This window comes from Drosophila grimshawi, unplaced genomic scaffold (assembly GCF_018153295.1).
Source record: "Drosophila grimshawi isolate 15287-2541.00 unplaced genomic scaffold, ASM1815329v1 contig_1377, whole genome shotgun sequence".
Lineage (NCBI taxonomy): Eukaryota > Metazoa > Arthropoda > Insecta > Diptera > Drosophilidae > Drosophila > Drosophila grimshawi.
This window is the reverse complement of record NW_025062900.1, coordinates 4,080,920-4,103,332: the sequence shown is the minus strand read 5'-3', so window position 1 is coordinate 4,103,332 and position 22,413 is coordinate 4,080,920. Positions and strand designations below refer to the sequence as shown.

Here is a 22,413-nt window from a genome sequence, read left to right as displayed (position 1 = left end):
AAGCAAAAGAGTATTGGGCCAACATGACTACCCCTAATGCAGCTATATAAATAAATAAAAATACATATGTACTTAATCAGGCCACAATCACTACGACTTTACAAAGCAAAAAAAAAACAAAAAAGAAGAAAAAAAAACATAATGCAGAGATACATTTATATACATACATATATCATATATACATATATACATTATATATAGATATATATATATATCATAGCTATTTATTGTTTATTTTGGGTTATTTGTTTGGGGAACGAAAAGAGACAAAAGATGAGAGAACCTAAATGATAAATTGTATGCTAAATGTTAAATGTTTGCTTATTCAAACACTTTATTGCCAATTATAAGTTACAAAATGTTTAAATTAATTGTTAGTTAGCTAAAGTTATACATCTACTAAACAAATGAAAAACGGACAACAACAACAACAAGAACAAAATCACGATATAGAAGAACAAGAACCACTGACTATAAACGGTTTTTTTCTGCAATTAGTAGACAAATGTTAAACATACAATTTTGTTGCCATTTTTGCCTAAATCAACTATGTTACAAAAAACAAAAAAAACCAAAACAAAACGTATAAAATTTAAACAAAATATATATATAAATTATATATTATATATATATATTTATCAGAGATATTATATAAGAATAAGACAAAAGGTAAATGCAAATTTTATGAAGCAAAAAGAAAAAAACTAAAGAATCAACTAATACACGCAACAATATACATATGAATATATATATATATATATATATACATAATGCAACTGCACGCCACCAAGAAGCGAGAAGTGAGAAGCGAGAAGTGAGAAGCGAGAAGCAGGAGAGGAAAAGCCCGCCTCAAAGTATGCAACAGACTTTGCAGCGACTTTCATCTCATTCGCATTCTCTCTGTCTCTCTCTGACTTATACATACACACATACATACATATACATACATACATACATATATATGAATAGCTAAATTTTTGCATCAATCAGCGAGTTATAAACATTAACATACATTTATTTATTTATTCATTTAACTAACGATAACATTCCTTCATTGCCTTTTTAGTCGCATTCATCCAGCATAAAACAAAACCAAAAACAAAAAACATATTGAATTAAATACAACAAAAAACGAATAAGAAAATAACAAAAAAAAAATCAACTAATTGTATTGCATTATTATGTATTTCGTATTATTCCAATTATTAACAAGCGTAGTAATCACACCAAGCCTATACTTTAATCACCCTCAAATCTTCCTCTTCCCGCCCGCCCTCAACAAAAACGAAAAGAATGAAACTTGTTAAAAAACAAAAAAGAAAAAGAAAAAAAGAAAAGAAGAAAAAAACAAGCAGAACTTACATATACATACCATATATACAATATCATATATGTGAAGATTCGTCGACTTCGACGCTGAATACAGACTAATTATTTTTTATAATATAAACAAATCGACAGCTGGTTTTATTGCATTTGGAAGGGGTGGATGGATGGTTGGTGTGTATGGTGTGCTGGGTGTGTGTGAGTTGGGCTGGGTGTGTGTGGGCCGCAGTTGGCCAAATAAAGTTGACGTTTTATAGATAGAGACATGTGCGATATATATATATCAAAGTGCCTGCCACCCCTTGACTGCTCGTAAGTGGAAAACATTTGGCGGGCGGGCGTGGAACAGAGGGGCGGGGTCGTGGTCGGGGTGTGAGGGCTGCAAAAGTTGAACAATATAACAGGCAAGAAAAAGTACAAATCTTTTTCATCATTTCTTATTCGTTTCTGTTTTTTTTTTCTCGTGCCAGCACCGAAATGGAAAATACTCTCGAGGTAAGTTTTAATCGAGTTGAGTTTTATGGCTGCCGTGTAAGAAAAACCCTAAAATGAAGTCACTTTTTATGCAAATAACAAAAGAAAATGACTTTTAAGTGTAGTTTAAGTTTATTTCCAGCAGACATTTATCCATCTTTAATTTATACTTTTAGTTAAAGTTGCAATACGAGTAAGTGTAGATATATATATATATATATATATCCATCTTTAGCTTAGGTTGAAAATTAAGTTACTTTTAATGCAGAGAAATTGTCTTATAAGAGTATTTTTTTAATTTATTATCCATCTTTTTTTTATGCTCTTAGTTAAAGCTGAAAGAGGACTTTTTCTATACATCTATCATTAGCTTAGGCTCTTGGGTGGTCCCAGATAAATTGCATTATTTTTGCAAACTGCATAAGTCCCACAAAAAGGCAATCTGTATGCAAATATTTAAAGTAATTGAGTTTTTTTTTCAATTTAATGACTATTTTCACAGAGACTTTTTAAGAGGATGCCAATAATACACTATAAAAATCACTTGTCGATAGTTCCTTTGACTATTATTGATTGTAATGATATTTTGTACATAAATGTATTTTATAAATATGTTTTTCGCTGGCTTAAATGTAAGTGCTTTTATTTTTTATATACCCCGATTTATTTTGGATCTTGTCGATAAAATTTGTTGAAGTTATTTTTGAAGTTTATTGTTGTGTAATTTTTGTACACAATTAAATTATAAAAAATATAAATAACATAGGTATTTTTGTTAAAATCAATAAATAAATACATTTCTTTAGACGGTAATAGCCCAAAGAAAAATCTACTGCATAAATTTCCATCATTATTTCATTTTCTAACGCTATAATTCTTTCACATAGTTGATGGCATCGTTGTGGGAAAGGGTATTTGGCGCAATAAAATGTGTTGGCACCTTCTGGCAAATGCCGCGCTACAATGCGAATATTCCTTTCTAAGTAGAAACTCTCCACCCCAACCCCATCCTCCCATTTCCCATTTCCACCCACAGCGATTTTTCTTGTTCGCCTTTTGTCTGCCGCCTTTTTCGTGTCGCTTCGTGGCAAACGTCGCCATTTCTTTTTGCTGCTTGCTGCTGCTCTGCTGATTTTACAACCCTCTTATCAGGAAAACTTTAAATTTTCGCATTTTCGCAATACGCAGTCACAAATGCAAATGCTGCCACAACACCTCCCACCCGAAATGGGGCTAGTTGAGGGATGGGGGTGGAGTCACCGCCTTCTGCTGCTGCTCCTGCTGCTGCTGCTGCTTCTGCTGCTGCTTCTGCTGCTGCGACGTCTGTTCACCATATGTTGCCAATTGAGGCGAAAATCGAAAACGCGTCTATGCGGATTGTTTATGACCCTAGAGCATAGCGTCAAGCAAGGGAAAGAGTCCTGCTGCTCCCCATCTCGCCACCGCCCCTTTCGCTGCCTTTTGGCAGGACTTTCTTTATGACCCGCAGTTGCCCCCAGCAGCACATTTCTGCTGCTGGTCGCCTTTTAATTATGGTTCGCAAATTATTTTCGAATTTTTCATCAGGCTGCGGAAATAAATGCTGACAGCAATTTCCTCCAACAGGATGGCAAAAAGGATTCGAACCAAATTTCTTTCTGCTTTCCATTTTTTTTTTTACCTATTTTTTCCTGCTCTTATTTTTTTTTCTTTTATTTTTACCTGACACGTCCAGTGTTGGGGCGTGACCTAAAAAATGAAATATTCACACACACTTCACTTGTCAAGTTGCTGTGGAAAGGGACATAAAAAGTATATAATAATATGTATGTAAATATATGTGCATATATATAGATGTGTGTAGATTTATGTTTATATATACATATATAGTCATTAAAATATGTTCCACTTGCAATTAGAGTTTGTCATTTGGCAGCATTCATATATACACATGCATATATATTGTTAACAGCCTCGCAGTCGCAACATATCTTTATATATATATATATATATATATATATATAAATACATCTGCTTCAATTAGTGCCAAACAAAATATACATTCTATGTGTCCAATTCTGTCGTCTCCCCAATTAGCTTTTCACTGCTGGCAAAATTTAATTTTGGTTTTGAATTATAAAGATAATAAAAGTTAAAGTGCTTTAACAGATTGAAAAATGTGGTCTGCACATTTGCTGGGCTGAATTACTATGCATTATTTGTGCCACTAAAAGTGTTGAGTTATTTAATTTTAATAATACTACTAAGAGCACTTAGTTCATCAAATTAATCCATTAAAAATAGTAAACTATGTGGTGTCAAACCGAATCAGAATTGGGATCATAATCAGAACCTAAATCATAAATCATTGTAATCGTTGAAGTTGTGCAATAGTATGTAACAGACAGAAGAAAGCACAAAGTATATATATTCTTGATCAACAGCAATAGCCGAGTCGATTTAGCCATGTCCGTCTGTTCATCTATATAAGCAAGCCATTCCTAGACCCTTTAAGAACTGGATACTTTAAATTTTGGGAAAATAAGTTCGTAAATCCCACATCAAATCAAGTTTATTTCATTTTATCGATAGCTGCTCACTTTTCCTGGATAATGTTACAAATCAAGTTCATCAACATATTTCGAATTGTTTAAATATTTTTATATTTACTCAACTGCATACAGATGCATAAATAACTCTAATTTTAAAGTTATAGCGTTCTATATTGATATATAAAATGCTCAGATAAATTGTTAATGAACTGTAAAAATACCATTGACATCAGCAAAGAAACACAGATTTTGGAATTCATAAAGTATTTCTATATTGAACCAACTACTAACTGGAAGTCTGCTATATAGTTAATTGGGTATCTACTAGTCGAGCGCTCTCGACTAAAGCATTCTGCTTTGTTATCAAAAATTCTGAATCTAAATTTTATGACAACTAATATGATAAATGATTTGATTTCCAGCTAAAACTACAGTCCAGATATATATATATATAAATATATATATATATATGTATATATATATATATATAACAGTTATTTATGACACACCCGACAAGCCATACAAGTTGACGGTTCAGTTGAGTTAGGAGCTGGCTGGGGTTGGTTGGGGGTTTTTATAATGTGCCCTGGCAATTACGAAAAACATGAACAGCAATTGAAAAGGTGCTTTAAGGTAATTTAATACAAAACCAAGTGAATTCAAGGAATTGAGAATTAGAGCCGAAACCCTAAAGCGGAGTGTAGTACGAGTAGATGGAGGCGGGGCAGGTGCCTTGACGAGGGTTGACCGCAAAAGATGTAGACAACAACATGATTATTGTTCAGGCCAAAGCGTGGCCGAGCTGATGAAAGAGCAGGGCACTGCCGCAAACAATCAGATCCTCGCCGGTCTCCTCCTGTGCGCTATCGGCCAGTACCGGATAATATTTGACCAGCAGCATAACGAGACCCATGCGCATATAGAGAAAATTATGCTCCCGCGCGGCAAGAAAGAGCAGCGAAACAATGTTGCCCAGCATGGAGAGATCACGCAACGTCTCCGTTAGATCGCAATTCTTGCGCTCCTTGACCAGCGAGCAGCGCAGTTCGAGCAGCAGCGGCGGCAGCAATAATATGCCATGGGCCAACACCACATTACCCAAACCCAGCCGATGTTCATACAGCTGCATATTGATCAGGGGCAGCGGTACTAGTTCCAGCATACCTTGGCACACATCCCGTGCCCTGCTGCGTCCCGTGATCGTCGTGCTGCTCCCGAACAGCGCACGGCAGAGTCCGACCAGTGCTGCTGCCCCGCCCACCAGACAGGCGACAAAGGCGAACGTTTGGCGTTCCAACGATAGATGGCGCATCGCCAATCCGCTCGTCGTCAGCAGCAGGCCGTTGTAAATGAAGCGAAGACCACCACTCGACATCGGTTCACTCATGACAATCCGATTGAAGTCCGCACCCACAATTTTGGATTACTCAATGTGATCACTATCGAAAGGGTAAGTTGTTCGATTTCTGACTGAACAAACGACTCTAACTGGCTCGAACTGAACTCGACTAGTCACTTAACCAATGTTTCTATATAAATATTGAAGTATTCACATCATTTGATATTCCTTTCCAGAATCAGCTGTTTGAAAATAATCCAAAAATAAGTAGAAATCATTGAGTAAACCCAAAACCAGAAACGGAATGGGAACTGAATTTTTACCGATAGAAATTCGGAAACATCATTATAGATCGATCCTGTTACTTATGTGTATGTGTCTAGCTGGTATAGAAGAACTTAGAGACAGACTAACAAGGCTATATCGACTCGACTATTATATATATATATCTTTAATGAAGTTGCAGTCCTTCTAGCTTAAGTTTCATTATAACCATTTTATACCCTATACCCTATCAGACATCGGTTCAACCTAATTTCATTATAAATGTAAAATACCCACCTAGTTATATAGTATATATGTCCTATATTGATAATTATTGGCTGATTGCCACCTGTTATCAGCCGGTCTGGCAAGTTCTCACTTATACCTTCAAATACTTTGAATAAATACCGGAAGCAGAAACAGAATTGGAACTTAATTTCCTTTCGGTTTGACACTTTGCTTTCAGGGCTAGGAGGAGGATCTGCAAAGTGAGTGGGTTGAACAGTATTTAATAATATGTTCAATCTAATATAATAATATATACAAAAACGTTTGAAATTGAATAGGCACTCCAATAAATACAAATTATAACAAATACTTTGAGTCGTTCAATTCCAATTTCATTAATGTATGTCAAATACTTGCACCCTTTTGACTTTATTTCATTAATTTCAAATACCATTTGGAGTAAAAACTTCCACTTTCAGCTAACCCTTGAAACACCAAAACAACAATTCACAAATTGAAGTTTTCTTTTTGTTGCTGTTGTTGTTGTTGTTGTTTTAAATACTCGCAGCGACACAGGAATTTGTGTGGAAAAGAAATGTGACCACCTTTCTAGTTTACTGCCTACTTCTTTTTACCAATTTTGTGTATTGGCATTTAATCTAAAACCTAGATTCCTAAAGAGCTTTTCGTGTCATTCCAGGAGGCAGTTGCCCAACAGCAACAGCCCAGTATCCCTGCCAAGGATAACGATGCGGATATGCAATGGCAATGGCAATGGCAATGGCAACACTTGAGCATGCCAAGCACGCGCCACGCCCCCAGCTCCAACTCCAGCCGCTTGCAACCATCCCCCAACTGCCGAACATAAAGAAAAATAATAATTCAACTTTATTTGTGCCACACACACACACACACACATACCTAAAAGACAAAATGGAACGGGAAGTGGTGGGGAAAGGGGGGCATCTCCAGATCTCTACATAGTTGTTGGGCAGCTGTTCCTTGTCAACACCCAGCAACAACAACAACTACAACTACAACAGCAACAGCAACGGCAACAACAACAACAACAACAAACAATAGCCATGGCAAATTTAATCGAAAGCGTGTAATTGACCTCAGCAAATGGCGTTGGATTCAAGGAGGCGAGGCTGGCTTTCTTTTTCCGGGGCGGGACGAGGGGGTTTTTACGGGGCGTGGCTTTGTCGCAAGCTTAGCCAGCTGCCATCAAATCATTATCAGTTAAATAAACGACAGCGCCAAGTTAAAAAGATAACGAAGTCGCGACGCCAAACACACGGCAACAACAGACACAAGCAGCAGCAACAACGAGCAGCAGCAGCAGCAGCAGCAGCAGCAACAGATGATATCTGAATAAAAAATACGCTATACACCACTCAGCCCCTCCCCCTCCCCCCCCCTCCCTCTACACACATAGAATCCCCAACCCCTGCGCACAATAGACAGACGTAAGCCGCCTCGTTTTATGCTAATTCAAATGGAAATGGAGCCAGTCAGCAGCTGCTCCAGCTTCAGTTCCAGCTACTGCTTTTGCTCCTGCTGCCGATGCTCCTGCTGCTGCTCCGACACTCAGAAAAATATATCTTTACAAAAGGATCAATAATACATATATATATAAAATCAACATAGAAAACAACCTCAACTAAACAATATAATTTTATAATTAACTCAGTCATTCTTCATTCTAGAATCAAAAATCTTAAAGCAAGTTTGTTATCAGCTTCTACTCTCAAGTGCTCTCAGTAAGATTTTCAAGATGACCAGTTGAAGTTTAGTTATGAATCCATATAATATATCTTACTGAGCTCTAGTTTCTATTTTTCTACTGTTTTCAAAAATGTTGTCAAGGAATCATAAAGAAATTTCAGCTAAATTCTAATCCTTATTATTATTTCGACTACTTTGAAGAAAGTTTCTAAAATCATTCGCATGCAGTAATAAATATTTCTAGCTATTTTCTTATCTTTTTTCAACTACTTTTAGAAAAGTGTTCAAGATCAGGTAACAAGTATTTCATGATAATTTTGTTCAACTACTTTCAATTCTAGTCCTTGTTTTCTACTAATTTAAGGAAAGTTTCTATAATGTTTTTGTACTAGTGTTAAAAAAGTTTCCAAAAATTAATATCAATATTAATTCCAACAAGAAAATAATATTTCCAGACAAAGTCTAATTCATATTTTTATACAACTAATTTAAAAAAAGTGCCCAAAATGACTTCTAAGAAGCCAAAAATGATTTCTTTCTAAATTAGAGTTTAGTTTAATTTCTTGAAGTGTACTGTGCTGCTCCTGTGGGTTGTCAACGGCCGTTTGCCCATTTCATTATATGCGACGGGGCGTGGCTGTGACTGTGACTGTGGCTGTGTCTGTGGCGCCTTGATCGGCTCGCACAGATAGCACCGAGCGACTCGTACGCAGTATGCAGATGTACAGATATGCGGATGTATGCGGATATATGCGGATATATGTATGTGTGTGTTTGTGTGTCGCATGTATTAAAAAGGTCCTGCGGAGCAGTAGACTCACAACGCATTCCTTGTAAGAGGCAAATTCGCCATGATTTTCATATAATTTCCGCATCATAAAGCTGCGAAAGTAATTTTCCACTTGAAAGCACAGGCACAGGCCACATACAGTGTGTCCACAGTCCACACAGTTCACAGTTTCAACAGTTCCAGCTCCGGCTTCGGCTTCGACTTCGACTTCGTTTCCAACTTCAGCCAAAAAGTGTGAAACAAGCATTGGCTGCAGATGTATTTAGTTGAGCTGCATGGGGATTCGGATTGGGGGGAAGTTGATAGTCATAACAGACACTGCACAATAGCATAAATAGACCAAATTTTGCATAGAAAGTCATTTTAGATTTAGAAAGCTGCCTCAAGAAAAGGGCTCCAAAAAGGTCAGAGGAACTTCTACAACATTGTCAAAACTACTTTCCTTAAATTTTCAGAAATCTATCTTATTTGGCGGCCTTTTTTAACTACCATAAATTTGTCATAACTAAACCGATGTTTATCAATCAAAAGGTTTTTCATTACAGTTTGAACTTTTATTTTATCTCGAAGTTGACTTTAGTCATAATCTTTCGGGTGTCAGCCTTATTAAGAACACATCCTTAGCCTTAACTTTATTTCATTTTTTTTATTTTAATTTATTTTTTTTGTTTACCAGTTTTCGTTGTACCTTTTTGAGTTATTAATTAATGTCATAAATTATTGAAATTGTATCCACCGTGCGTTGTGGTCCATGTTGCAGCCTGACAAAGTTTCAACTTTAACACAGCTATATAATTGTGTTTGGGATGTGTGTGGGGGGAGTGTAGGTGGTGTGTGGGTGGTGTGTGTGTGTCTGTGTGTGTTTTTGTTGGCACATTGAAGATTTTGTGTTGTCACCTTTTTTTGGGGCGCGAGGGCGGTGCTAATGCAAATAAGAGCAAAAAGCGAGAGCCGAGATTTCTCAGCACATTAAATCGACAGGCAGGCAGCAGGCAAAGGCTCTTTAAAGGCGCCTGCCACATAAGATTAGGCTAAGCAGCTGGGCACACACACTAATACACATACTAACACACACACGTACACGCACACACTAATACACAATAGGGAGTGGCCGTCAGAGCAAATTTGATTATGCTGCTCACGTGCGAGACAACCAAATTCACTGCGAAATAAAAAGAAAAACGAAACACAAAAAAAAAAACAGAAAAGCTAAAGACGAACATGAAATATACAGCTAGTCCTTTAGAGTGAGACAGAGAGAGAGAGAGAGAGAGAGAGAGAGAGAGGGAGCGAGAACATATCGAAAGGAAGCGGGCAATAGAAAAGCGTACAAAAGCGAAACACGCACAAAAGCAGGCAAGAAGGGGAGCACAAAGAGTAGGAGAAGAGGAGACGGTGAGCGGAAGGAAGTCTGTCAATGCCCGCAGCAAAAAGGCAACCAACAACAACAAAACGACAAAACACAAAGTAAACACAAAAACAAAACAAAACACAATACACACCTCTTCCCCGCTCCTCCCCTCTCTCTATCTTTTAGTTGCAGACTATAAAAATGGCGTGCAGCAATTTTTTTTCTTTTTTGGGCAGATAATTGAACAGGTGTAACAAAAACAAAAACAAAAAGCAAAACTGAAAGCAAAGCACAAAATGAGCAGCATCCTTTTTATGGCTGACAAATAACTGCCTAAATACCGCAATTTCATTGTTCTGAAATTGGTGTATTTATGGCACCCATGTGTGTTTTTGCCTACTCATCCATAAAATGTTCAAATAGTTGGCACAGCTCTCTTTATAGCTCATAGTTCATCAGGCTTTGCCATTATCCGTTATTCCCTGAGCTGTGTAATAAATCTTATTCAGGCAGCACTGACACCATGCAGGTAATTTTGTGTAATCAGGTTCAAATGAAAAATAAAAGGAATTTTAAGAAATTCCCTGATATCATGTACCAAAAAAATTTCATTTATTTATAAGATTTAATACATGGAAAATTAAAAAAAAAAAAACATCAATTTAATATTCTTCCGTTCCAAGTGTAAATCACTTTTATTCACTTCGCGAAAAAAAATAATAAAACAACGGTAAAAACATAAAAGTAACTCATCTACGTTTGAGATTTATTGCTTTGTTCTTTATTTTATTGGCGCAGTAATAATAAATTCATTATCTTTCACTTTACGCCTCAACATTTTTTATACACAAAAAAATTAAACCTATGATAAGCATTAAGAATTGTTTTATATTTTTTTAAACGCGTCTCGCATTTGGAACCTAAAACAGCAACAATAAAAGCGCTCATTCTGACTGCTGCTCGCACTTGCGCCAAAAGCACACTAAAAACAATCACATGAGTGCTCTATGATATTTATCTAGCATGTTTACACTTCCAGCTTCCATCGTGGAAGTTCACGATCTCTCTGGCGCTCTCTTCAGCTGCAGCTGCACTCAGGAGTCGCTATTTTGGATACCGGCTAGAAGAGACGTCGATACTTGCATTGCGCTGCTTGCTGCATAACCAAAAACTTTTTACGGTCATGCTAAAATCACTTGATGCATTTCTTTCTATCGATAAAACAAATCGTTTACTTTGATTTTGTATGTTGTGTGATTACATACGATTAATGAACTAACTGAAAAGGGTTTATCCACATTTTATCTTGCAATTCTGCAAATATAAAACTTCTTCATATAGCGATCAAGCATTGTACTAACTTCCAGCCAGTAGCCATTATTGGAACTCTATCTCCCACGCTTCCTTTCTCCAGCTCTTTGCGCTTTTTGGAAAGAACTTAAGAAATAGCACTTGCACATAAAGCACTTCCAGTGCACTCACTGTTCATATGTACAGTTCTTCAAGAAAGTGTTTGGACACAGGATAATATGAATCTTTTCTGACTACTTTTGTAAAGAAAATGTATTGATTATATTTCTTTTGTAAAGAAACGTATTTTATTATTGGCATATTTTTCAAAAAGAAGTGCGAAAATGTATTTTATTGTTGACATATTTTTACAAAAGAAGTGAGAAGAGAATCATGTTTACTGTGTCCAAACACTTTCTTGACAAACTGTATTCACACAAAGAGAGGTAGAAACAGAGAGGGAGAAATTTCCTTTAACATTGATTAGGCAATTTCTTAAGCTTCAAATTTAAAAGATGCTAATTATTTAAGCACTAATTACGCTCACACATATATAAATATATAAACCTATAAAAATTCCACGAGAAAAATCCTTCATCCCTCTATGCAGGCAAATCCCAGTTGAAATTTAAATAACACACACAAAAAATTATTTAAAGTGTCTTTTACTTTTATTTTCGTATTGCAGAACCATAAAATGAGCTCTAAAACTAACATGCTCGAGAAAAGCAGCGCATTATGCAAAAGCGAAACGAAAGAGAGAAAAAAAGATGCAACAAAAAAAAATTTAAATACATCGAAGTTAAAAAGAAAAAGTCCCCAAACACTGGGGATTTACAAGAAAGAAAAAACTCGAGAAAATAAATAAAATAAATCGAATAGAGCAGAACTTTGTGTCGATATATATATATGTGATGTATATATGTATGTGATGTATTTGATGCCCAGTGTTGAGTTAAGTCCCAGGCAACTTGGGTATTTAGCAGCAATCGATTTTCGTTGATTTCAGCACAACCCAAAATCCAAAACCCAAACCCAAAAATGCTAGCAGTGCCTGACCTTTCAACCTTTTTTGTAGCAGCGGCACGTGGCACACACAGAGTGACTCTCAGCACACATCCTCAGCAGGAGCAACTCATCATCATCATCATCATCAACATCAAAATCATCGTTGTTGTTGCTTTTGTTGTTGTAGTCTGTAAAGTTTATTTAGGCAGAATATGGGAATACAACAACTACACTCTTCAATTTTATAGCAACAAATTTGCATCGTAAAAGATACTCGCTCCAAAGACCCTGCCCCCCCTCAAAAAACCAGACGATAAAAATACAAAACGTTTGTTTAGGCAAGCTCCAATGATGCCCACCCCCAACCCCTCCCTATACCTATCCCTACCTCCCCATATCCCCATCACAAAACCCAAAGTCATAAACTAAAGGACAAAATCGTAAAAACTGAGCAGTTCATTTAAATTTTTAATATTTTCGGGTCTCTCACTTTTGTTTTTATGCCTCGAAATTTATGCCTTTAATTAAATACAATCTACGTTTAGACGGGAAACTTGCCCCAAAAATATGCACTTAATAATGCCCCATCGAATAGACCAAAAAAGAAACATGATTTGCTATCTTCTTCTTCTTCTTCTTGTTCCAACTGTTGTCTTCCCTCTACTGGTTCCTCTTCTTGCTCTTGTTGTCGTTGTTTATTCAGCATCCTTTGCAGAGCCAAACACGCACTCAGGATTTATTTTCACATTTCTATATATGTTTGTGGGCAGGGGGAGGGGGGAGGGGGGCAGTCAGCAGTCAGCTCGCGGGTATATGTAAATTTTTCAGTAAAAATTCACTTCGTGATAATGGATTTTCCATGTCGCATCGCAGTAGCTGTCGCCCCACTCACCCTCCCACCTACGCACACAGCAGCAGCCGTGACAATTACCTCCTCCCTCTTCCTCTCTCACCCACACCTAGGCATGATAGATGGCATATGACACTGGAAGCCTGCAAGTTTTTGAGCCACTTTTATACAATTTCGACCTACTCATACATGTGTAAGTCTATGCGTGCGTGTGTGTGTGCTCAAGTGTCAAACATTTTTGACTAATACTCGGCAGTCAGATTTCAACTGTTGTTTTGACTTCCTTGCATGCAGCCTAGGTCTCAATTAGGTAGTTGCAAAGGCAAACGCTCTCTCACGCCAAAAACCGCTCTCTCTCTCTCTATCGAAAGTCAAAAGCATTGCCAACATCAAGTTTTGTGCGATTCTCTTAGCTGCTGTGGCATTCTCTTCGTCTACTAGTTGTATATTTTTTTATCAGTTGTTGTTGCTTCCGTTTTACACGCACATTGTTGTTTTATTTTTGTTTGTTTTTATTATTATTAAAGTTACATATGAACTTAATTTATAGATCAGGCCTATGTGCCTGCATTCACTGTTACTACGAAACTCTTTAAAAAAATGTAAACTTTCTTGGTTTTTTGTTTTTTATTATTATGATTTGGGGTTATTATATTTTTTTTATTTCGTTTGCAAAAAGCAAAATGAAATTTTTGTAGATGATGTGGGCGTAAAAGTGAAAACAGGCACATTTGCTGCATGAATTTTCTTGTTTTTGTTTTTTTGTGTATATATTTTTTTTGTTTTTTTTTTTTAAATAATCTTTTTTTTTCTTTTTTAATTTTAATCAGTAATATTAATTTTTCTTTTTTTAAACTTTTATTTCTTAATTCATTTGAATCGCAGAACTGCCCCGCGCTGCTGCTGACAAAGCCCCCGACCGCTCCTGTATTTTTGCTCTGCTGCTGTTGTTGTTTTCTTTTCTTTTGTTTTGTCCTCTCGCTTCTCATATCCAAACTGTACGTCCATGTCAAAAACCCAACCCACAACTGCGTTCCACTATTCCCCATTCCCTTCCATTTGTCTGTCCATCCGTCCGTCCATCCATCCATCATCCTTCAGGCTGCTTGCTTGCGACGCTTAGTTCGTTATTTTATAAATTAACAAATTTAGCTAAGTAGTTGTAGTTGTTGCGGTGTTTTTTTTTTTCCTTTTTCTTTATTCATTTTTGTTTTGTTGTTGCTTGGTTGGTTGGTAGGTTTGATTGGATTGTATTATCCGCCCCGCCCGCTTCTTCTCCATCATTCGCTGCTTGATATCAACTCGTCTGGCGCTCTCTTCTTCTCCACCCCCTTCTTTTTCTTCTACTTCAACAAAATTCGAATGCATTTACAATTTATATGCTCAGAGAATTAATTTTTGCTTGGCTCCTTTTTTATACAATAGAAAATGCATTGAATTTGTTTATTGTTGTTGTTGTTACTGCTACTGCTTTGTTTTCTCTTGATTTGCCTTTACTTATATTTTGTTTTAATTTTTGCTGTTTTCTTGTTGTTTATTATTGGTGTTTGTTGATTTTGTTTATATTTGTTTTTGCTTTTCTCTTTTCTGTATTTTTTTGTTTGTTATAATGCGATGTAATAATGTGTGAGTAAATGTTGTTGTAAGCTGCATTCGTGCCGAGAGCAAAGAAAACAGCTTAAAGGAAATAATCGGGTGTTCTTCGTGTCACGTGAGGCTCTCCGCGTCGCGGTGCTGGGTCAAATTGAAGGCTGAAAGAGAGAGACAAAGAGAAATTAATTAGTATTGACAAGGATTACAAAATGGTGGTTAATTGAAACTACAGTGGTTGTCAGCTAATTAGAACTACTTTAAATTCAAATTGCAAAATAATAAAAATAAATAAATAAATTACATTTGACAATCTTTCATTTTTGAGAATTAACGGAGAATTTAAATAAATATTGATAAGAAGTATAAGTTAAGCGGATAATACAAATAAATAAACTACAAGTCGTTCGTGAATTATAGCTACTTTAAAATAATATTGTACATTTATAAGAATTGGCAACAATTTCTATAAATAAATCAGTACTTTTTACAAGTACATTTAACTTTTCTAATATTAAAATTGATTTATAGAGATTTGAAAAGTTAACGAATGTAAAATCATTACATTTACGAAAATTTGAATAGTTAGCTTACATTCGTAAGTTTTCAAATATTAATATTAACTATATCATTACATTTAACATTCATTATATTTTCAAATCTTTATAAATCGATTTTAACTATTCTAATAGTCTAATTGATTCGTATCATTTTACATTCGCTAATTTTTCACATATTAAAATAGATTTATATCATTACATTTGACATTCAATAATTTTTCAAATATTCGAATTATTCGACAATTAAACAAACTAATTAATAAACAACCGCTGTTATGCTTTATATATACATATGCATATATATATATATATATATATATATATATATATATATATTTGTCCGGTGTGAATACGTACAATGAAAATTTAAGTGAATCATCCAGTTCCATGAGAGCCGCTTGATTACCACATCTGTAGCAATAGTTTGGCGCTGAGAATATTGTGACGACGTTGCGATCATGACACCAATTATAGCCCTCCATAACAAGCTGATGTGCACGGCTGACCAAAGTCAAACCATTTGTATTGTTAAACGTTTCTGATATATCCTGTTGAAAGAAATGACAACAAATTGCATTTTAGAAAGATACAAATATTAGTAATCGAATAGTGCTGCTCACCTGTCCAAAGGTGTAGCCCGCTCCACGGGGCGAAATGCCCCAGCCGCCCCTGTCATCGGGATCGGACCAGAGCAGATCGCACATGGGCCCCTCGTGGGGCACCTCCTGCAAGCGATCGAGTGCACGTATATGATCCAAGCTATCAATTGACGGACTGAGGCCGCCGTGCAGGCAAAAGATTTGGCCATCGACCAGTGCCGTCAATGGTAGATAGTCGAACAAATCGGTAAAATACTTCCAAACATTCGCATTGCCATATTTTCGCAGGCACTCATCGTAGAAGCCGTAGACCTGTGTGATCTGTCGGGATTCGTGATTGCCGCGCAGGATTGTGATGCGCTCCCGATACCGGACTTTTAGTGAGACGAGCAGTGTGACCGTTTCCACTGAATAATAGCCACGATCCACATAATCGCCCATAAATAAATAATTTGTATCGGGCGATTTGCCGCCTATCCGGAACAGTTCCATCAGATCGTGAAACTGGCCGTGAACGTCGCCGCACACGGTAACGGGACATTTGACCTCCTGCACATTGGACTCCTTCGATAGGATCTCCTTTGCCTGCATGAATTGCAAAAATACAAACATGATTCATTATTATCCAAAAGCAATATAAAAAATGTAGGTAAATGAAGAATGCTGATAAGAAATATATAATTCGATTAGATGTGATGCAATGGAATTTGATATTTGCTTTAGGAATTAAAACTTATTACAAATTATTTATCATTTCTGGTAGCTTTCAATGAAAATTACTATTAATTAATTACAATAATTGGTGAGGCAATTAAAAAAATAATATAAAAAAACATAATTAAAAGCTAAAGTATAAATGCTGATAAGATATATATCCTGATTAGATATGAGATAATTTGCGAAACAGTTATAAGTTGTGAAGGTCGTCGCTTTTGAAATGATCATAAATATGGGTAAATTATTCTATAAGTTGGATTTTAATTGATCTAAATTCTAAAGCAGCTTTCATGCAAAATTACTAAAAATGATTTGCAATTTCTGGCAGCTTTCAATAGAAATTACCATAAACTATTTCTAATTTCTGGGATTAATTATATCTTCTATAATTGATATCTAATTTCTGCAAGGTATGGTTAAAAATTATACAATCATTTTTCATTTCTGTCAGGAATCACTAAAAAAATGCAATAAATTATTTCTAATTTCTGGCAGCTTTCACTTAAAAAAAACTATTAATTATTACTAATTAAAAACAATTAACAGTGGCAATATTTTAGTAGTAATTATCATTTACACATTTCTATGGGGTTATCGAGAATTGTTGATAAATACAAATTCCAGCATTTTAACCTATTAATCATCAGTGCAAATCACAGAGCTAGTGGAAATAAATGGATGTGTACGTTTATTATAATATAAACATTTGTTTATAGCATAATTTGTGATAGATAGCTAAACAAGCTTCCGGGTGAAAAACAAGAAATTTATATATATATAAATTTTATTGCCTTGTCGGACTCGCGCGATCAACGTCCGCTTCCGCTAGACAGACCAGCAGACAGAATCTATGTTTATGGCCAATGTAAATTAATTTTGGCAAACATTACGAGGCGGCGTCTACCCCCCTGCCGCTCCCCTACTGCAGCTACCTTTATTGTCTAGAATGGCGGAATAGCGAAATCGAAACAGAACAAAATATTTGGGTGAAGCAAACATAACCACACTTCTAGCAACAAAGACAGCCAGCCGAAGTAACTGTGAAATCAGCAAATTGAAAATAATTGATATCGATGCGTTCGCTTTGGTGTGAATAAATATATCTATCTATCTATCTATACGCGTTAATTTCTTTAATTGAATTCAATATTGTTGGAAAGAAAAAAAACACACACAATTACCGAACAAGTGTGCGTGAGTTTGTTTGTGTGCGTGTGTATATGTTTCATACATAGATACATATTCTAAGAGCGGACACACACAAGCAAACACACGCACACAAACACATAGAGAAAAACATTAAGTAATATTTACTTAGCGTAAGAGACGAACTTGTGACGCAGAGGGAACAACGGCGCAAGGTTGTTGCGATGTTGTTTTTTTTTCAGCACAACTACGCACGATTGCCATTATCATTAACTAAACAAATGCTAAATAATAAAAGTAAAAAAAAAATGGAAAAAAAAGCGAAAATAAATTCTCTCCTAGGCAGTGGCAGGGCATAACGATTTGTCGCATTCGCACTGCACACAACGCCTATTGGCATCCTGCTTGCACGCACAGCACAGCGCAGCGGCGTTTGGCTGTTGGAATTTACATATATTCCAATATGGCGACGACATAGCGCATCATGATTCATGTGCCATAGCCGTCGTTCAAATGAGTGGGAGCGAGAGAAGCCGTTTGTGGTGCCTCAAGCAACGACGACGACGATGATGATGAAAATTATTTTTAAACCCACTTTTTTTTTAGTTAGATGGGGAATAAGGGCGACCTGGCGACTCCTTACCTTATCGCAGAGTGTGCGAACTTGTGTTTCTGTCAATTGATTGCATTCGTTTAGCTGCTCAATCCATTGATCTAGATCTTTTGTTGTTGCTTTATCCTCCATAGCAGTTGTTGGAGGAAAAGTCTCGTCAATCTTTGTCGACTCAATTTTGACGGCTTTTTTTATTAACGATGGAGGAGGGAAAGGGTGTGTATGTTAGCAAAATTATGTGCAGTGAGTTGCTAGCTATATGTTGCACTTATTTCTTGAAATTTTGCTCAAAATGCTGAAGCAAAATTTCATTGGCTTTCAATTTTTCTCTTATTTTTTTTGTTCACAAAATCGACGACGACACGAAGTAAAATACGAAGGAAAGACTAAAACTCAGAGACGGCTGCTCTATCGTTCACATCGCTATCGATAATTCTAAGCGTGCTTCGGATATATATCGTTGCTGATGTCGCTGAATGCGATGCGATTTTACGCTCAGGCTATTAGCGAGCTATCGAGCAAAGTATCGATGTAATTGCTTGAGCACATATCTATCGATTGACTTATTCTGCACAATGCACAATGCAAAATGCACAATGCATTTGTTTCTATTTTGTCATCACAATTAATGCCATTTCTGTATGTGTGCGTGAGAGATAGAACAAAGGATCACGCCTTTGATTTGATTGATTGAACTGATTATTTGGAATAAAGTCTTATCGGGCGGCCACCACAATGTGTAATCTATTTATTGGCCAACCGCCACACAAACTGAAGCAGCACACAGCAAAAAATTTAATCAAGTCATCCTAACAACGAGCAAGAGTCGAATAAATATTACAGTGCAAAAATGGAAACTCTGCTGGGTATCAAGGGTCCTGATTTTGTCATGCTTGCGGCAGACACAACTCACGCTCATTCAGTAATCGTGATGAAAGAAGGTAAATGACGAAATTAATCTACTGCGCCGGGTTTGGTTAATTTACGTTTTTTGCATCACTTTGCAGATGAAAACAAGATCCACAAGGTGGCCGATAATTTGTTGATTTCGACAGTTGGCGAGTCTGGGGACACGGAACAGTTCACAGAGTTCATTGCCAAGAATATTGCCCTGTACAAGATGCGCAATGGCTACGATTTGAGTCCCCGTTCAGCGGCGCATTTCACTCGCAAGAATCTAGCGGAAAGTCTGCGGAGCCGGACCCGTTACCAGGTTTTCATGTTTGTCGCCGGGTGAGTTGCAATTTCGGCACCAATCCATTGGTGAATGTTCATAGTCAAATATATATTTACTATTTTACTAGGTACGATCCCAATGAGGGACCCGAACTGACCTTTATCGATTATCTGGCGTCGTCGAAGTCATTGAATTATGCCGGTCATGGCTACGGCAGCATGTTCTGCGCCAGCATCTTCGATCGCTACTGGCACCCGAATATCACCCAGGAAGAGGCCTACGATGTGCTGAAGAAATGCGTACTGGAAATCCAAAAGCGTCTCATTGTCAACTTGAAGAACTTTAGTGTTGCTGTTGTCGATAAAAATGGTGTTCGCCACTTGGACCAAATCAGTGCCAAGAGTTTGGTTGATTATAATGCGGCCGCTTAAATTAAGTATCCATTAATCTAATTTTTTGTATGCATTTTAAATGCATCTTTTATGATGAGGAATAAAGCAGAATTAGAGATTTGGATTTTTGGTATGAGATGAGTTTTAAATGAACTTGATTGTCATTGTGATTGATTAATGTATGTAATTGTATTTATTTTACAGGCGACAAATTTGCAACATAATCAGATATTAAATGTTGTTCAATCAAATAATGAATCTTAGTCGATAACCAAACGATCGAAATAAATAATTGGCATTCACGCCGACACGCATTACTATTGTCAGTTGCAATTAATTTATATTTAACAACGCATAAAATAAATAATCTAAATCGATATTGCATTCGATAACAAACGATCGAAATAAACAATTGGCATTCACACCGAACGCCGACACGCATTACTTCCCTTATCAGCTACAATTGATTTACGTTTCACAACGCGATTTTCAGTCATTAATAAAAATAGTATAGAAAATGCAAGCACCGCCACCGGAACACTGTCCGGGCGTCGAGAGTGAACAGGCTGGCCGTGTGAGCGCCTGTGCCGGCTGTCCCAATCAGAGCATATGCAGTGATCCCACAAAGAAACTGGAGGATCCCGGCAAAGCGCTTGTCGCCGCCGCCATGAAGGATGTCAAGCACAAACTGTTGATACTCTCCGGCAAGGGTGGCGTCGGCAAGAGTACAGTGACAACGCTGCTGACACGCTACCTGGCACGCAGTTGTCCGGATAACAATTTTGGCGTGCTGGACATCGATATCTGTGGACCATCGCAGCCTCGACTGCTGGGCGCACTGGGCGAGAATGTGCATCAGTCGGGCTCGGGTTGGTCACCAGTGGGCATCGATGACAATGTGTGTCTCATGTCCATTGGCTTTCTGCTCAGCTCCGTGGATGATGCGATTATTTGGCGTGGTCCCAAAAAGAACGGCATGATTCGACAATTTCTCAGCGAGGTGGACTGGGGTAATCTTGATCTGCTACTGTTGGACACACCGCCCGGCACATCGGATGAGCATCTGTCGGTATGCACCTATTTGCGGGATGACTCGGCGCCAAAGGATTCGTTGAGTGCCATCATTGTGACGACGCCGCAGGAAGTGGCCTTGTTGGATGTGCGCAAGGAGATCAACTTTTGTAGGAAACAGCGTATACCCATCTTGGGTGTCATCGAGAACATGAGCAGCTTTCGTTGTGGCCACTGCGGCAACAGTTCCGACATCTTTCCAGCCAAGACGGGCGGCGCCGCCGCAATGTGTGCCGAGATGGAGGTGCCTCTGCTGGGCTCCCTGCCCCTCGATCCGCGAGTGACACGCGCTTGCGATGCGGGCGAGGATATTACAGCCATGAAGAGTGAGACCACCGATGCACTGGCCGCCATTTGCTCCAAGATCATGTCCAGTTTTTAGTTTAAACTATTTTTTTTATTTTTATCTTGAATTGTGCTGTTAATTAACAGGGTGTGCATTGTTATTTAGCGCGTATGTGCTGTTAATCAACAGGGTATGTTGTACATATAAAGCTAAAATTTAAAACAGATATTTTTGTATTTTGTTCTGCTGTTTGGCGGGATTGTTAGCAATTTAAAAGTAATGAAGAAAATGTCAAGTTCATATATGATATAGTAGACCGATTTTGTTCATTTGTTAAAATACATTAGATATATTTAAGGATTGCACATGTAGTGCAAATTTGCGATATATTTTGAAGTTTTGAGGATTTGAAATATTTAAAAAGCTGTTTCATGTATACATTTGATATGCACATATATATATATATATATATATATAGTAGATCGATTTTGTATAATTTGTTTATATATATTGAACATGTTTTGGGGGATTTGAGTACCATAATTTTATATTGTATTTTATGTGGATTATCGGAGAGGGATTTTAAGCAATTTATAAAGCTGTTTCAGATATATGATATGAAGATCATACTAAATTACCATATACTACTACTATATGAGATAGTGGACCGATTGCCATAATTTTTCGAAATATATTGGAATGTTTGTAAGGCATTTAAATGTTAAATACGGAAATCAGTTTCATGTATGAAATGATTTGGCATTTACTATATACTACTATATGATGTAGAAGACCGATATTGATAATTACTTAATATATATTGGTGGTTTTTTATTACTTTTATTCTGCTAATTAATATTCTATACATAGGTTTAAGAAAATCAAACAGATATCTTTATTTTGTCTCGTTTTTCGGAGGGAGAAAGAATTTAAATAAAATTTAGAGAGCCTTTCACATATAACTTGATATGTAGATAATACTATATACTAGTAATATATGATATAGTAGACCGATAATGGTAATTTTTTTGTATATATTGAAGTAAGTTTCACTATGATGGGCGGCTTCAAAAAGAGCTACTG

The 22,413-nt window shown here is 36.8% G+C and overlaps 4 protein-coding genes across 4 annotated transcripts; 2 read left to right on the top strand and 2 right to left on the bottom strand.

Annotated features, from left to right (window-relative positions):
• Positions 1–4,953: 4,953 nt before the first annotated feature.
• LOC6571259 lies at positions 4,954–5,785 on the bottom strand. The gene has a single exon (XM_001997426.3). It carries the CDS (start codon positions 5,716–5,718, stop codon positions 5,113–5,115), a length of 606 nt encoding a protein of 201 aa, XP_001997462.2. The 5' UTR covers positions 5,719–5,785; the 3' UTR covers positions 4,954–5,112.
• A 7,882-nt stretch (positions 5,786–13,667) lies between these two features.
• On the bottom strand, positions 13,668–18,841 carry LOC6562894 (serine/threonine-protein phosphatase PP2A). The gene is made up of 4 exons (XM_001989104.2): positions 18,435–18,841; positions 15,950–16,513; positions 15,687–15,877; positions 13,668–14,930 (listed from the first exon to the last, which is right to left on the bottom strand). The coding sequence occupies exons 1-4, from the start codon at positions 18,534–18,536 to the stop codon at positions 14,858–14,860; spliced, it is 930 nt and encodes a 309-aa protein (XP_001989140.1). The 5' UTR covers positions 18,537–18,841; the 3' UTR covers positions 13,668–14,857.
• Positions 18,842–19,170: 329 nt separating this feature from the next.
• Positions 19,171–20,106, top strand: LOC6562931 (probable proteasome subunit beta type-2). The gene is made up of 3 exons (XM_001989106.2): positions 19,171–19,345; positions 19,412–19,637; positions 19,709–20,106. The coding sequence occupies exons 1-3, from the start codon at positions 19,255–19,257 to the stop codon at positions 20,010–20,012; spliced, it is 621 nt and encodes a 206-aa protein (XP_001989142.1). The 5' UTR covers positions 19,171–19,254; the 3' UTR covers positions 20,013–20,106.
• Positions 20,107–20,414: 308 nt separating this feature from the next.
• Positions 20,415–21,556, top strand: LOC6562932 (cytosolic Fe-S cluster assembly factor NUBP1 homolog). The gene has a single exon (XM_001989107.2). It carries the CDS (start codon positions 20,491–20,493, stop codon positions 21,424–21,426), a length of 936 nt encoding a protein of 311 aa, XP_001989143.1. The 5' UTR covers positions 20,415–20,490; the 3' UTR covers positions 21,427–21,556.
• Positions 21,557–22,413: the final 857 nt, after the last annotated feature.